Raw genomic sequence first — 15,763 nt, forward strand, 5'->3', positions numbered from 1 at the left:
GCTTTCTCTGCATCATACCGTTTTAGCACATTTAGCTTATAAGAGTCCCCTTCAAACATCATCAGTTTATCTTACAGTAACATAGCTGGTTACATATCACATTTTCAGGGTCGAAGTTCAGTGTCTCTCTGTCCCTCCAGAGTGGGGGGGGTGTTCTGTTGTGTAACAGTCTTTATCTGTCTACGGAGGAGATGAGGAGGAAATGGAAGAGGAAGAGGAAAGGAGGATGAGGAGGAAGAGGAGAGGAGGAGAAAAGGGAGAGGACGAGATAGGAAAAGAGGAGATGAGTAAGAGGAGAGGGGAGAGATGAGAGGAGAGGGGGAGAGAGGAGGAAAGGAGAGGACAGAGGAGAGGAGGAAAGGATGATGAGAGAGGAGAGGAGAGGAGAGAGACGGAGAGGATGAAAGGAGCGGTAGAAACAGAACAGGCAGTGTATTAAAAGAGAATCTTCCCGGAAAAAGCATGACATAAACTTCAGTTAGTGCTAAATTCGGCTGATCTTTTACTGCTAACATACAAAGCATTACATGGACTTGCTCTCTGATTTGGTCCTGCCCTACATACCTACACATACGCTACGGACATAAGTTGCAGGCCTCCTAACTGTCCCTAGAATTTCTAAGCAAATAGCCAGAGGCAGGTCTTTCTCTTATAGAGCTCCATTTTTATGGAATGTCCATGTGAGAGACACAGACTCGGTCTCGACCTTTAAGTCTTTATTGAAGACTCATCTCTTCAGTAGGTCCTATGATTGAGTGTAGTCTGGCCCAGGAGTGTGAAGGTGAACAGAAAGGCTCTGGAGCAACGAACCGCCCTTGTTGTCTCTGCCTGGCCGGTTCCCCTCGTTCCACTGGGATTCTCTGCCTCTAACCCTTTTACAGGGGCTAAGTCACTGGCTTACTGGTGCTCTTCCATGCCGTCCCTAGAAAGGGTGTGTCTCAGGTTGTGCCGTGGGGGAGATCTTCATGGGCTATACTCAGCCTTGTCTCAGGGTAATAAGTTGGTGGTCTGTTGATATTTTTTATTTTACCTTTATTTAACTAGGCAAGTCAGTTAAGAATAAATTCTTATTTTCAATGACATCCTAGGAACAGTGGGTTAACTGCCTGTTCAGGGGCAGAACGACATATTTGTACTTTGTCAGCTCGGGGATATGAACTTGCAACCTTTCGGTTACTAGTCCAACGCTCTAACCACTAAGCTACCATGCGGCCCCGTGGTGTGGGGGCTGTGCTTTGGCAAAGTGGGTGGGGTAATATCCTGCCTGTTTGGCCCTGTCCGGGGGTATCGTCAGACGGGGCCACAGTGTCTCCCGACCCCTCCTGTCTCAGCCTCCAGTATTTATGCTGCAGTAGTTTATGTGTCGGGGGGCTAGGGTCAGTTTGTTATATCTCGAGTATTTCTCTTGTCTTATCCGGTGCCCTGTGTGAATTTAAGTATGCTCCCTCTAATTCTCTCCCTATCCCCTCCTCTCAGAGGACCTGAGCCCTAGGACCATGCCTCAGGACTACCTGGCCTGATGACTCCTTGCTGTCCCCAGTCCACCTGGTTGTGCTGCTGCTCCAGTTTCAACTGTTCTGCCTGCGGCTATGGAACCCTGACCTGTTCACCGGACGTGCTACCTGTCCCAGACCTGCTGTTCTCGACTCTCTCTCTCTACCGCACCTGCTGTCTATAATTCTGAATGATCGGCTATGAAAAGCCAACTGACATTTACTCCTGAGGTGCTGACCTGTTGCAACCTCGACAATTACTGTGATTATTATTATTTGACCATGCTGGTCATTTATGAACATTTGAACACCTTGGCCATGTACTGTTATAATCTCCACCCGGCACTGCCAGAAACGGACTGGCCACCCCGCATAGCCTGGTTCCTCTCTAGGTTTCTTCCTATGTTCTGGTCTTTCTAGGGAGTTTTTCCTAGCCACCATGCTTCTACACCTGCATTGCTTGTTGTTTGGGGTTTTAGGCTGGGTTTCTGTATAGCACTTTTTGACGTCAGCTGATGTAAAAAGGGCATTGTAAATACATTTGATTGATTGAGGAGAGGAGGAGGAGACAAAGTGCTCCCTACAGGAGTTGTTACTCCCTAAAAGAGGAGGTGCTTTCCAGGCTCATGAGCCGGCCTCTAATGGAGGAGGAGAGGGAGGAGGTGCGTTGGGAGAGGTGCTGTCTGAACTCTGCAGTGAGGAAGTAATATAACAAAGGGTTCAGACAGCAGGAAAGACTGGCTACACACAGCGAAACAGGGTGGAAATGACGCACCACCAGCATCGTGGGGCAGTGGGACACTATATCCTGAGACACCATCACGTACAACAGGAAATTGATGTGGTACGGAGCGAAACAGAACAAGAATAGAGCCGAGCAGCTCATAACCATCCTCAGGGCGCGACGCTTATCTTTGTCCATCTGCCTGTTAATCTGGGCTGAGGGTTGGGCCTGGCTGGTCGAGGGGCAGCAGTGGTTGTGGTGGTGCTCTCTGTCTGTCTGGGCTGAGGATTGGGCCTTGCTGGTCGAAGGGCAGCGGTGGTTGTGGTGGTGCTCTCTGTCTGTCTGGGCTGAGGGTTGGGCCTGGCTGGTCAAGGGGCAGCAGTGGTTGTGGTGGTGCTCTCTGTCTGTCTGGGCTGTGGGTTGGGCCTGGCTGGTCGAGGGGCAGCGGTGGTTGTGGTGGTGCTCTCTGTCTGTCTGGGCTGAGGGTTGGGCCTGGCTGGTCGAGGGGCAGCGGTGGTTGTGGTGGTGCTCTCTGTCCTGTCTCTGTCTCAGTGAGTGAGCGATCCGGAGAGAGCAGTAACTGATGGCACTGAGCGGTAACACAAACCCAAACAGCTCCGCAAGCACCATCATGGCTGCCACAAGGGGGAGTGGCAGTTTCCTGGTGGGCAGGTCCTTAAAACATCCGCTGGGGCTGGAGCTTGTGTAAGGTAAGGTGGAGGGTGTGGAGTATTGAATAGGACTACCAGTGTAATGGCTGGGGTTAGAGCTGGGTATAAGACTGGCACTGGGGCTAGGGGTGTATTGACTGGGAACAGTGCTGTTGCTGATCCTCATGATAATAAAAGGGGAACAACCTATTCCCACCACCAGCCACACGGTGGCGCTGATCAACAGGTCATAACGCCGTCTCCACCGCCTGGCATAGAAGGGCTGTAGCAAAAACACACACCTCTGGACACTGATACACACCTGGAGGAGGATGTGGAGAGAGAGAGATAGATTAGAGGTGTGTGTGATCTCACCAGGAAGGTGATGGAAGTGTACATGTTGAGGTATTTGAGGTAGAAACAGAACAGACAGTGTATTCTCACCAGGAAGGTGATGGAAGTGTACATGTTGAGGTATTTGAGGTAGAAACAGAACAGACAGTGTATTCTCACCAGGAAGGTGATGGAAGCGTACATGTTGAGGTATTTGAGGTAGAAACAGAACAGACACAGTGTTTGTCCAAAGGGCCAGGTGTGTGTCAGGTAGTAGTGGATCCTCAGAGGCAAAGACATGACATGGAGTAGGTCAGCTAGAGCCAGGTTCACCATGAAGATCACTGCCTTGGTCTTCTTACTGAGGAGAGAGGAGAAGGGGTCAACATACACTAGGCTGGGGAAAGTGTGTGTGTGTGTGTGTGTGTATGTGTGTGTCTGTGTGTACCTGATGTGTCTACATAGCACCCAGAGAGCCGTGGTGTTGAGGCAGAGACCAGGGATGAAGAGCAGCAGGTAGAACCAAAAGTACAGCTGCTCCATTTGTGGCTCCCAACCAATCACATCATAGGGACACCGCACGGAGGAGTTAACAGGAAGCTCCTCCCACAGACCAGAGACGTTCAGATTCATACTCTTATACACTCAATCAAACCCACAGCTCACAAACAAACACACACATTAATTCTGTACCCAAAGCTGCCTCTCCCACATCAGGACAGGAGAGGAACTGACAGAGAAACAGACAGACAGACAGACAGACAGACAGACAGACAGAAAGATGATTACACAGATTAAAACACTATAGGACATTATTCTGAGGACAGCAGAAGAGACTGGACTGTAAATATTGTAGCAAGGTAAATCTAACTGCAGGATATGTTTAAACATTTGTCTGTTATGTACAGAATCATTCTATACTCCCCCCTCTTCCCCGGCCGAACCGCCAAGACTGGCCAACTCCCTTCCTGTATTTAGAATCTCCTCTCACTATCAACTGTGTTTCTTTTTAGTAAACTTAAATTGTGTAAATATTTGTATGAACATAACAAGATTCAACAACTGAGAAATAAACTGAACAAGTTCCACAGACATGTGACTAACAGAAATTGAATAATGTGTCCCTGAACAAAAGTAACAGCCACCAGCTACATTAAGTACTGCAGTGCATCTCCACCTCATGGACTGCACCAGATTTGCCAGTTCTTGCTGTGAGATGTTACCCCACTCTTTCACCAAGGCACCTGCAAGTTCCTGGACATTTCTGGGGGGAATGAACCAAACGTTCACCCTCCGATCCAACAGGTCCCAGACGTGCTCAATGGGATTGAGATCCGGGCTCTTCGCTGGCCATGGCAGAACACTGACATTCCTGTCTTGCAGGAAATCACGCAGAGAACGAGCAGTATGGCTGGTGGCATTATCATGCTGGAGGGTCATGTCAGGATGAGCCTGCAGGAAGGGTACCACATGAGGGAGGAGGATGTCTTCCCAGTAACGCACAGCATTGAGATTGCCTGCAATCACAACAAGCTCAGTCCGATGATGCTGTGATACACCGCCCCAGACCATGACGGACCCTCCACCTCCGAATCGATCCCGCGCCATTGTACAGGCCTCGGTGTAACGCTCATTCCTTCGACGATAAATGCAAATCCGACCATCACCCCTGGTGAGACAAAAACCACGATTTGTCAGTGAAGAGCACTTTTGCCAGTCCTGTCTGATCCAGCAACGTCAGATGTGTGCCCATAGGCGACGTTGTTGCCGGTGATGTCTGGTGAGGACCTGCCTTACAACAGGCCTACAAGCCCTCAGTCCAGCCTAATGAAGGGATTGTGCGTTCCTGGTGTACCTCGGACAGTTGTTGTTGCCATCCTGTACCGGTCCCGCAGGTGTGATGTTCGGGTGTACCGATCCTGTGCAGATGTTGTTACACGTGGCCTGCCACTGCGAGGACGATCAGCTGTCCGTCCGGTCTCCCTGTAGTGCTGTCTTAGGCGTCTCACAGTACGGACATTGCAGTTTATTGCCCTGGCCACATCTGCAGTCCTCATGCCTCCTTGCAGCATGCCTAATGCACGTTCACGCAGATGAGCTGGGACCCTGAACATCTTTCTTTTGGTGTTTTTCAGAGTCAGTAGAAAGGACTCTTTTTTCATAACTGTGACCTTAATTGTCTACCGTCTGTAAGATATTAGTGTCTTAACGACCGTTCCACAGGTGCATGTTCATTAATTGTTTATGGTACATTGAACAAGCATGGGAATCAGTGTTTAAACCCTTTACAAAGAAGATCTGTAAAGATATTTGGAATCTTACAAATGATCTTTGAGAGACAGGGTCCTGAAATAGAGGAGAGAGAGAGAGAGAGAGAGAGAGAGACCCAGCTAATAATTCTAGGGAAAGGGAAAAAGATTGTAACGTTTGTTTTAGATGTTAGTTGGTTTAGAGGGTTAGGAGAATATTCCATGAACTTTCCACCAAACATACCCAGAACATGGGTGTATGACAGTTGATTCAGGACACTAAAACCTCTGTACACAATCAGTACTGTCTAGTCACACGGTCCAAGACTTGACCAACACACTGTGATCTAAAATCAGTTATGTACAATATAGATGTAACAACATGGCTCTAACCATAACCAGAATACTGCACAGCTCTACATAAACCCCCTTTTCTACTACAATACTAGACAAAACACTTTGGGATTGATCATTTTAAAGTTCACCATCTTCTGTGTCTTTGTGGTTGACATGTTCATACAGTGCCTTGCGAAAGTATTCGGCCCCCTTGAACTTTGCGACCTTTTGCCACATTTCAGGCTTCAAACATAAAGATATAAAACTGTATTTTTTTGTGAAGAATCAACAACAAGTGGGACACAATCATGAAGTGGAACGACATTTATTGGATATTTCAAACTTTTTTAACAAATCAAAAACTGAAAAATTGGGCGTGCAAAATTATTCAGCCCCTTTACTTTCAGTGCAGCAAACTCTCTCCAGAAGTTCAGTGAGGATCTCTGAATGATCCAATGTTGACCTAAATGACTAATGATGATAAATACAATCCACCTGTGTGTAATCAAGTCTCCGTATAAATGCACCTGCTCTGTGATAGTCTCAGAGGTCCGTTAAAAGCGCAGAGAGCATCATGAAGAACAAGGAACACACCAGGCAGGTCCGAGATACTGTTGTGAAGAAGTTTAAAGATTAAAGATTTGGATACAAAAAGATTTCCCAAGCTTTAAACATCCCAAGGAGCACTGTGCAAGCGATAATATTGAAATGGAAGGAGTATCAGACCATCTACCAAGACCTGGCCGTCCCTCTAAACTTTCAGCTCATACAAGGAGAAGACTGATCAGAGATGCAGCCAAGAGGCCCATGATCACTCTGGATGAACTGCAGAGATCTACAGCTGAGGTGGGAGACTCTGTCCATAGGACAACAATCAGTCGTATATTGCACAAATCTGGCCTTTATGGAAGAGTGGCAAGAAGAAAGCCATTTCTTAAAGATATCCATAAAAAGTGTTGTTTAAAGTTTGCCACAAGCCACCTGGGAGACACACCAAACATGTGGAAGAAGGTGCTCTGGTCAGATGAAACCAAAATTGAACTTTTTGGCAACAATGCAAAACGTTATGTTTGGCGTAAAAAAGCAACACAGCTCATCACCTGAACACACCATCCCCACTGTCAAACATGGTGGTGGCAGCATCATGGTTTGGGCCTGCTTTTCTTCAGCAGGGACAGGGAAGATGGTTAAAATTGATGGGAAGATGGATGGAGCCAAATACAGGACCATTCTGGAAGAAAACCTGATGGAGTCTGCAAAAAACCTGAGACTGGGACGGAGATTTGTCTTCCAACAAGACAATGATCCAAAACATAAAGCAAAATCTACAATGGAATGGTTCAAAAATAAACATATCCAGGTGTTAGAATGGCCAAGTCAAAGTCCAGACCTGAATCCAATCGAGAATCTGTGGAAAGAACTGAAAACGGCTGTTCACAAATGCTCTCCATCCAACCTCACTGAGCTGGAGCTGTTTTGCAAGGAGGAATGGGAAAATATTTCAGTCTCTCGATGTGCAAAACTGATAGAGACATACCCCAAGCGACTTACAGCTGTAATCGCAGCAAAAGGTGGCGCTACAAGGTATTAACTTAAGGGGGCTGAATAATTTTGCACGCCCAATTTTTCAGTTTTTTATTTGTTAAAAAAGTTTGAAATAACCAATAAATGTCGTTCCACTTCATGATTGTGTCCCACTTGTTGTTGATTCTTCACAAAAAAATACAGTTTTATATCTTTATGTTTGAAGCCTGAAATGTGGCAAAAGGTTGCATAGTTCAAGGGGGCCGAATACTTTCGCAAGGCACTGTAATACCTTCCAAGTCTTTTCTCTACTGTGTCAAACCAACCAACAGGCTCTCTTAGGTTCTGACAGAACACCTCTCAATCCCTTTCTGACCCTGTGTCTTAGGAGTGGTTTCTCAGATACAGACAAAGCTTTGTCTAGACTTTAAGCTCAATAGTTATGTTTACAGAAGACCTGGAAAGACTTCTACTGGTCTAAAAGCTCAACATGCTCAACTGTTGAAATATTTCCAGAAGACCTATAGGTTTACCTCTAGTTCCACCAGGTAGGTTGCCTCTCCAGGTGAGTCAGTCTGATGAGGCGCAGGTAGAGGTCAGGTGAGAGGTCAGATCAGAGGATGACATCAGCAGATGGATGTGAAACAGCAGTCACTCAGTAGTAGAACAACTGACAGGTCCTCTGTCACTGCAGGAGTCAACAGTCTAAGTCAGGCATGCCTTCCTCTGTATGTGTGTCTCAATGTGGCAGCAGCAAGCTGTTCTGATGTCCAATGTAGCGGGAGAGGGGTATGAGTGTGTTGTTCGTTGCTAATTTCTGGTGCAGAGCAGCGTCAACAGTGGTGTCGTGGGTAGTGTGGCGCGGTCTGTGTGTGTGCTTGTGTGTGTGTGAGCTCACGCATGCATGCATGCATTTTTGTGTGTAGGAAGTAGCTATCAGGGCTCTCAGTTTTGCCTGTCTGTGAAACTGTTATTCTACTGTTGGTTACGTCAGTCAGACCCTAGCAACACCTTAAACACAACACTACACAATGCTGGGGGGAGCCGTGTGTGTGCATGCAAGAACAGAGAGATAGTTGTTACCTTCAGTCAGGTGTAGTACTTTGAGCTTCAGTCCAGGTGACAGCAGAACACAGAGTGGGAATCCCCTCCGCGTCAACTACCCAGTCACTAACTACAACACACCCTGATCCACCAGTCACACTGCTAACAGCTTTCTCTGAGTCACACAGATCCTATCTGACAAAGAGACAGACAACTGTAGAGGGTTAGGGTTAGAGAAAACTGTACAAAACGGTTCTTTACTTCCTCTTATGAAATAAGCTACTTCCCTTTTCCAACTGTCTTTATCAACTATTAAAACAGATATAGATGACCTGCCTGCCTGCTTCTTATTTCAGTTTAGCTCACTATAGTCCCTACACTGACAACTACACTGACCCAGTGACAGAGGCTGCTTCTCAACTGTCAAAAGTTGATTCCTCCTCTCCTCTTCTCTGCTTGTCTTCTCCCATCTTCTCTCCTCTTCTCCCCTAGTCTTCTCTTCTCTCCTAAGCTGTGTTTGAATACCCATACTAACATACTATATACTACATACTTAATGAGTATATACTACATGCTATATACTATTTGTTCCTTTTAGTATACTGTAAATTAATTGTATCCTTTCCGTTGACCATTCTAGAGCTTTTCCTGTATTCCGGAAGTTGATGCTGTTGCTATGCAACCTCTTGCTAGCTAGAGTGCCAGAGTGCAGTCATAAATTCAGAGCGTTGTCAGATTGTCCATTTGCAAATGAAGAGCGTTTCGCTCTCGGAGCGCACACTGGACGCGTATGTTTGTGAACAGAGCCCAAGGACCAGCTTGCTTTGGGGACTCTTCTCCAGGTTCATCTCTCTGTTGGTGATGGCTTTGTTATGGAAGGTTTGGAAATCGCTTCCTTTTAGGTGGTTGCAGAATTGAATGGCTCTTTTCTGAATATTGATCATTAGCGGGTATTGGCCTAATTCTGCACTGCATGGATTATTTGGTGTTTTATATGGAAAACAGGGGATATTTTTGCAGAATTCTGCATGCAGAGTCTGAATTCGGTGTTTGTCCCATTTTGTGAATTCTTGGTTGGTGAGCAGACCCCACACCTCACAACCATAAAGGGCAATGGGTTCTATAACTCTCACCACTAGAGGTCAGAGCTGAGCTGTGTGATTACTCCTTTCACCACTAGAGGTCAGAGCTGAGCTGAGCTGTGTGATGAGCTCTGTGACGTCTCCTCTTACCACTAGAGGTCAGAGCTGAGCTATATTATGTCTCCTCTTACCACTAGAGGACAGAGCTGAGCTGTGTGGCTCCTCCTAGAGACTGTAAAAAAGGAGAAAAGGGACAATGGTGAGATCCTCTCCCTTCTCTGCAGTCAGATACTGATGTCCATGGAGAGATCCTCTCCAACCCATCCCTGTCCCTTCACTGCAGCCAGATACAAGTAGATCCTAGATGGCGCCATTCTCGGTGACCGCCGTTTTGCAAGTTATGACCCAACTTTGCTATTTTGTGATATATTTTAATTAGATTTTCTCTAAATGTATCCGCTATCATTTCTTATAACCGACAACAACTCTTGAAAATCAAATCGGCAGTTACTTTCCCCAATTCCGGTTTCTACTTCAAATCATCTGCCCTGGGCTCTGTCTGTAATTCCAACCCAATTTTTGGGCTACCCAAGAGGAAACACTGGCGTCACAGAGGCAAGTGAGGCAAGAGAGGGGGGATCCTGGTGAGATTAAAGTGAAGGGAAAACCGGACAACTCTTCCCTTCGTTGTACTGGCTAACGTACAGTCACTTGATAAAAGATGGAGGACCTCTGATCAGGGATCTGCTACCAACGGGACTCTGCAGTTTTCTTTGATTTTCAGAAACAGAGACAAGATACCCCCCATGGCTATCCAACTCGGTGGATTCTCCATTCACCGGGCGGACAGGACAATGGAGCCAGGGAAATCAAGGGGGGAGGGTTTTGCCCCTTCATCAACTCCAAATGGTGTGCTAATTCCAAAATGGTGGAAGTGTCGACCCACTGTTCACCCGTCTTGGAATACCTGATTGTCAAATGCTAACCCTTCTACCTCCCGAGGGATTTTTCAGCTGTTATCGTGACTGCTGCATACATTCCTGGAAATTCCAGGAAAATAAAAATAACAAGCTGGTGCTTAACGAACTGTACAAGGCTATAAACAAGCAGGAAACCCTACACCCAGAGACTGACTTTCTGGTTGCCTCCGATTTAATTTGGTGTCACTAAGACACGTGATTTCCAACTTCCATCAACACATCTCCAATGCCACTGGGGGTGATAAAGCCCTAGGCCACTGCTATTCTACCCACATGCAAGTATACAAGGCTTTCCCTCCTCCGCCATTCGGCAAATCAGGTCATGACTCTTGCTTCCTGTGTACAAGCAGAAGCTGAAATAGGAAGTACCCGCAATTCGCTCTGTTGAGAAATGGTCAACAGAATCAGAGGGTATGCTACAGGACTGCTTTTCTGTCGCTGATTGGAATATGTTTTGAGACTCCGTCGATAACATCGACGAGCTAACGATCTCCATCACCGGTTTCATTAGAAAATGCATTGATGACGTTGTACCCATGGTGAGGGTGAGCTGCTTCCCCAATCAAAAGCCCTGAATTAACACAGAGGTTGGTTCTAAACTAAAGAGCAGGGCTACCGCACACAGTGCTATCATAGACAACCCTGATGCTACGGCTGAAGACAAGAATAAGTACAAGAAGGCCCACTATGACCTCTGCAGAGTCATCATATGAGCAAAAGGACAATACAGGAATAAGGTGGAATCATATTACACAGGCTCCAATGCCCGCCACATGTGGCAGAGGCTACAGTCCATTACGGATTACAAAGGAAGACCCAACCGTGATCTGACCATCAATGCCTCTCTACCAGATTAACATTTTATGTACTCTTTAACAACAACAACAACATCAAGCCGGGTGTGAGGACCGTCACCAACCCAGAGGACTAGGTGACCTCGCTCTCCGAGGCCGATGTGAGAAGGGTCTTTAATCAGGTCAACACCCGCAAGGCTGTGGGCCCTGATGGTATTCCAGGGCGTGTTCTCAGAGCATGCACGAACAGCTGGCAAGCATATTCAGAGTCATTTTCAACCTGTCCTTGTCCCAGTCTGTAATCCCCACATGTTTTAAGATGACCACAATCATCTCTGTTTCTAAGAACTATAAGGCCACAATGATTACCACTCTGTGATCATGAAGTGCTTTGAAAGGCTGGTTATGGCACACATCAACTCCATCATCCTAGGCACCCTGGACCCACTTTAATATGCATACCGCCCCAATAGATTCATAGATTCATAGCTCAGCGTTCAACACCATTATCCCCATCCGAGTTCGTCGCTAAGCTTCGGACTCTGGGTCTGAATACCTCAATCTGCAACTGGATCCTGGACTTCCTGACGGGCCGACACCAGATGGTGAGGGCAGGCAACATCACCCCACCACACTGACATTTAACACAGGTCCCACAGGGGTGTGTGCTTACTCCCCTCCTGTACTCCCTGTTAATCCACGACTATGTGGCCATGCACGACTCCAACACCATTATCAGATTCGCTGACGACACGACAGTGGTAGGCTTGATCACCGGTGACGATGGCTCAGCTTACTGGGATGATGTCTGTGACCTTGCAGTGTGGTGGCGCTACAGAGGGTTTTGAGAACAGCTCAGTACATCCCTGGGGCCAAGCTCCCTGCCATCTAGAACCTCTACATGTGTATCAGGCAGTGTGAAAAAAGGCCCGGAAAATCGTCAAAGACCTCAACCACCCAAGCTATAGACAATTCGCTCTCATTCCGCACGGCAGGCGGTACAGGGGCATCAAGTTTGATACCAACAGGCTCTTGAACAGCTTCTATACCCAAGCAATACGACTCATAAATACCTAACAAAACACTACACGGACCGAGTTTACCTTGTATCTTTATTTTGCAATGTCTCTACGCACACTCACAGGGCCCTACACACTCAAACACAATGACAAATCGAATCAAATTGTATTGGTCACATACACATGGTTAGCAGATGTTATTGCGGGTGTAGCGAAATTATTGTTCTTCTAGCTCCAACAGTGCAGTAATATCTAACAAGTAATATGTAACAAATTACACAACATATACCCAAAAATCTAAGTAGGAATGAATTAAGACTATATACATATGGACGAGCGATATCAGAGCAGAATGGACTAAGATACAGTGGAATAGTATAGAACACAGTATATACATATGAGATGAGTACTACCAGATATGTAAACATTAAGTGACTAAGATACAGTAGAATAGTATAGAAAACAGTATATACATATGAGATGAGTAATACCAGATATGTAAATATTATTAAAGTGACTAGTGTTCCATTCCTTAAAGTGTCCAGTTACTTGTAGTCTATGTCTATAGGCAGCCACCTCTAATGTGCTAGTGATGGCTGTTTAAAAGTCTGATGGCCATGTCTTCTAATGGGGGCTCCCTGCAGGGAGACAGCGTGGTGGAGCTGGTCCAAGTCTGTTGGGTCTGTCATGGCCAGTTCGTACTATCAAGGCACAAGGCGAGACCCAGATGCAGTCACAGGAGGCAGATGGTTGGATTCTAACAATGTTTATTAATCCAAAGGGGTAGGCAAGAGAATGGTTGTGGACAGGCAAAAAGGTCTAAACCAGATCAGAGTCCAATAGGTACCGAAGGTCAGGCAGAATCAAGATCAGGGCAGGCAGGATGATCAGGCAGGCAAGAACGTAGTCCAGAGTCAGGCAGGGGTCAGAAACGGGAGGACTATAAAAAGAGAATAGAAAACGAGTATGGGAAAAACACGCTGGTTGACTTGACTAAACATACAAGATGAACTGGCACAGAGAGACAGGAAACACAGGGATAAATACACTGGGGAAAATAAGAGACACCTGGAGGGGTTGGAGACAATCACAAGGACATCTCAATGATGATCAATGGAAACAGGATGCACCTGAGCTCAATTTCGAATACTTATGTAAGCAAATATTTGCAAACATTTCTAAAAACATGTTTTTGGTTTGTTGTTATGGGGTATTGTGTGTAGATTGATGAGAGAAAAAATGGTATTTGATCAATTTCATAATAAGGATGTAATGTAAAAAAGTGGAAAGTCAAGGGGTCTGAATACTTTCCGAATGCACTGTAGATGGAAGGAAAGTAGGGGTGAAACATACCAGAAAACAATTAGCCAACAACAAACAATCCTTTTTAGACAATTTCCTGAACAAAAGTTTCACTGCAATTGTGAAGTTTTAAACTTGGCAGTATAAGCCCTATATATTATATTTGACCACTCATTTTCCCTATCAAATCTAAAAATGTCAACCAGACAACCTAAGAAAATTAACAGCAATGACAAATAGTTTGATGAAGAATGCAAAAACCTAAGACAGGAATCGAGGAACCTATCCAACCAAAAACACAGAGACCCAGAAAACCTGAGCCTACGCCTTCACTATGGGGAAACACTAGAACAGTAAAGAAATTCACAAATAAAAAATAAAAATCAGCAAGTCAGAAATCAGCTCCATATAATTGAGTAATCCATAGAATCTAAACACTTCTGAGAAATTTGGAGCAAACTAAACAAACAGCAACATAAAGAGCTATCTATCCAAAAAAGCAAGGGACAAAACACTTCTCCAATCTTTTTGGCCCTAAAGCAAAGAATAAACAGAAACAACATACAGTGCTGTGAAAAAGTAGTTGCCCCCTTTCTAATCTTCTCTATTTTTGCATATTTTGTTATACTGAATGTTATAAATCCTGTTAAGGAGGCTGCGAATTTTCGCAGCTTTTTGTTAAAAATCGCGCAACATTTCAGCGTCCTGCTACTCATGCCAGGAATATAGTATATGCATATGATAAGTGGGTGTGTATAGAAAACACTCTGAAGTCTCTAAAACTGGTTAAATCGTGTCTGTGGCTATAACAGAACGTGTTTAGGAGTCAAAATCCTTCGAAAAACTGTTCACCAAAAACACAAAAATAATATTCATCCGCCAGTCAATGTATTGTCTAAGGCTGAAGAAAATACATGGGGATCCCCTGTAAACGTCTACAGCTTCCACACGATGTCGCCAGTGCTGGCATTTTCAGTCTCCTTTATCCTTGGTTTGGTGACGTATAGGCACTTCCTTTCTTGGGGCTCACCACAGGATGTTATGAAAGTGAAAACATAGAGTATGATTTCAAGACTTGCTGCTATCGAATACAGATCGCCCCGTGATCAATTTGATAGATTATTAACGTTTATTAATACCTAAAGTTGGTTTAGATAAGTAGTTTGAAGTGATTTGTAAAAGTTTATAGGCAACTTTTGTAATTTTAAAAAGTTACGTTGCGTCTTGTAAAGGGGCATTTTTCTGGATCAGACCGGTCTTCAGCAAATCACATTTTGGGTATACAATGACGGATTTAATCGGGAAAAAGACCCAATTGTGATGTTTATGTGACATATAGGAGTGCCAAGAAAGAAGCTCGTCAAAGGTAATGAATGTTTTATATTTTATTTCTGCGTTTTGGGTAGCGCCGGCTACCGCAAAATCTGTTGTTTTGTTGACGGTCTGGTATTCTGGGGGTGCATGCTATCAGATAATAGCTTCTCATGCTTTCGCCGAAAAGCATTTTACAAATCTGACTTGGTGGCTAGATTCACAACGAGTGTAGCTTTAATTCAGTACCTTGTATGTGTGTTTTAATGAAAGTTTGAGTTTTATTGAAAACTATAGGTGGCGCTCTAAAATTTCCGCTGATTTGATCCCGCCACAGGGACCTAGTCCATAACAAGATTTATCAGGTCTTCAACCAAACCTAATATTAGATAACGGGAACCTGAGTGAACAATTTATACAATTGTAGTAATATATGGTTATAACATCTACAGAAAATACAGGAATACCAATGGGGGAGGTGTTGCTGTCTATATTCAGAATTATACTCTTGTAATGCTTAGAAAGGATCTCATGTAAAATGCTGCTAAAGTAATATGACTACAGGTTCAACTGCCTTTTGACTGGTTGTCATCAAGCTGTCCACTTAAGAAAAAGATTCAAACTGTAACCATTGCCTGCAACCTAGTTCAGGTTATCAGTCAACCTACCAGGGTAGTTACAAAGAGAACAGTAAATCAAATCAAATCAAATCAAATTGTATTTGTCACATACACATGGTTAGCAGATGTTAATGCGAGTGTAGCGAAATGCTTGTGCTTCTAGTTCTGACAATGCAGTAATAACCAACAAGTAATCTAACTAACAATTCCAAAACTACTGTCTTATACACAGTGTAAGGGGATAAAGAATATGTACATAAGGATATATGAATGAGTGATGGTACAGAGCAGCATAGGCAAGA

General features: G+C 44.9%; 1 protein-coding gene across 3 annotated transcripts; it reads right to left on the bottom strand.

Moving 5' to 3' along the window:
* Positions 1–1,714: 1,714 nt before the first annotated feature.
* On the bottom strand, positions 1,715–8,797 carry p2ry10 (P2Y receptor family member 10). Of its 3 annotated transcripts, XM_024406511.2 has the most exons (5): positions 8,393–8,797; positions 7,843–7,997; positions 3,649–3,930; positions 3,381–3,561; positions 1,715–3,189 (listed from the first exon to the last, which is right to left on the bottom strand). In XM_024406511.2, exons 3-5 carry the CDS (start codon positions 3,831–3,833, stop codon positions 2,086–2,088), a joined length of 1,470 nt encoding a protein of 489 aa, XP_024262279.2. In that variant the 5' UTR covers positions 3,834–3,930; positions 7,843–7,997; positions 8,393–8,797; the 3' UTR covers positions 1,715–2,085. The 3 variants fall into 3 exon arrangements, with proteins under 3 accessions (XP_024262279.2, XP_024262280.2, XP_024262281.2); XM_024406512.2 differs by lacking the exons at positions 7,843–7,997; positions 8,393–8,797 and having other exon boundaries at positions 3,649–4,319; XM_024406513.2 differs by lacking the exons at positions 3,381–3,561; positions 3,649–3,930; positions 7,843–7,997; positions 8,393–8,797 and adding an exon at positions 3,243–3,369.
* Positions 8,798–15,763: the final 6,966 nt, after the last annotated feature.

The sequence above is a fragment of the Oncorhynchus tshawytscha genome, unplaced genomic scaffold, assembly GCF_018296145.1.
Source record: "Oncorhynchus tshawytscha isolate Ot180627B unplaced genomic scaffold, Otsh_v2.0 Un_contig_3241_pilon_pilon, whole genome shotgun sequence".
Lineage (NCBI taxonomy): Eukaryota > Metazoa > Chordata > Actinopteri > Salmoniformes > Salmonidae > Oncorhynchus > Oncorhynchus tshawytscha.

What these genes read in the sequence shown, in the direction of transcription:
- p2ry10 (XM_024406511.2), bottom strand. Translation starts at nt 3,833, where the DNA reads ATGAATCTGAACGTCTCTGGTCTGTGGGAGGAGCTTCCTGTTAACTCC. An exon ending in GTGCTATGTAGACACATCAG is followed by an intron (nt 3,562 to 3,648) that starts GTACACACAGAC and finishes CTCTCTCCTCAG; the next exon opens with TAAGAAGACCAAGGCAGTGA. An exon ending in ACGCTTCCATCACCTTCCTG is followed by an intron (nt 3,190 to 3,380) that starts GTGAGAATACAC and finishes ATCCTCCTCCAG; the next exon opens with GTGTGTATCAGTGTCCAGAG.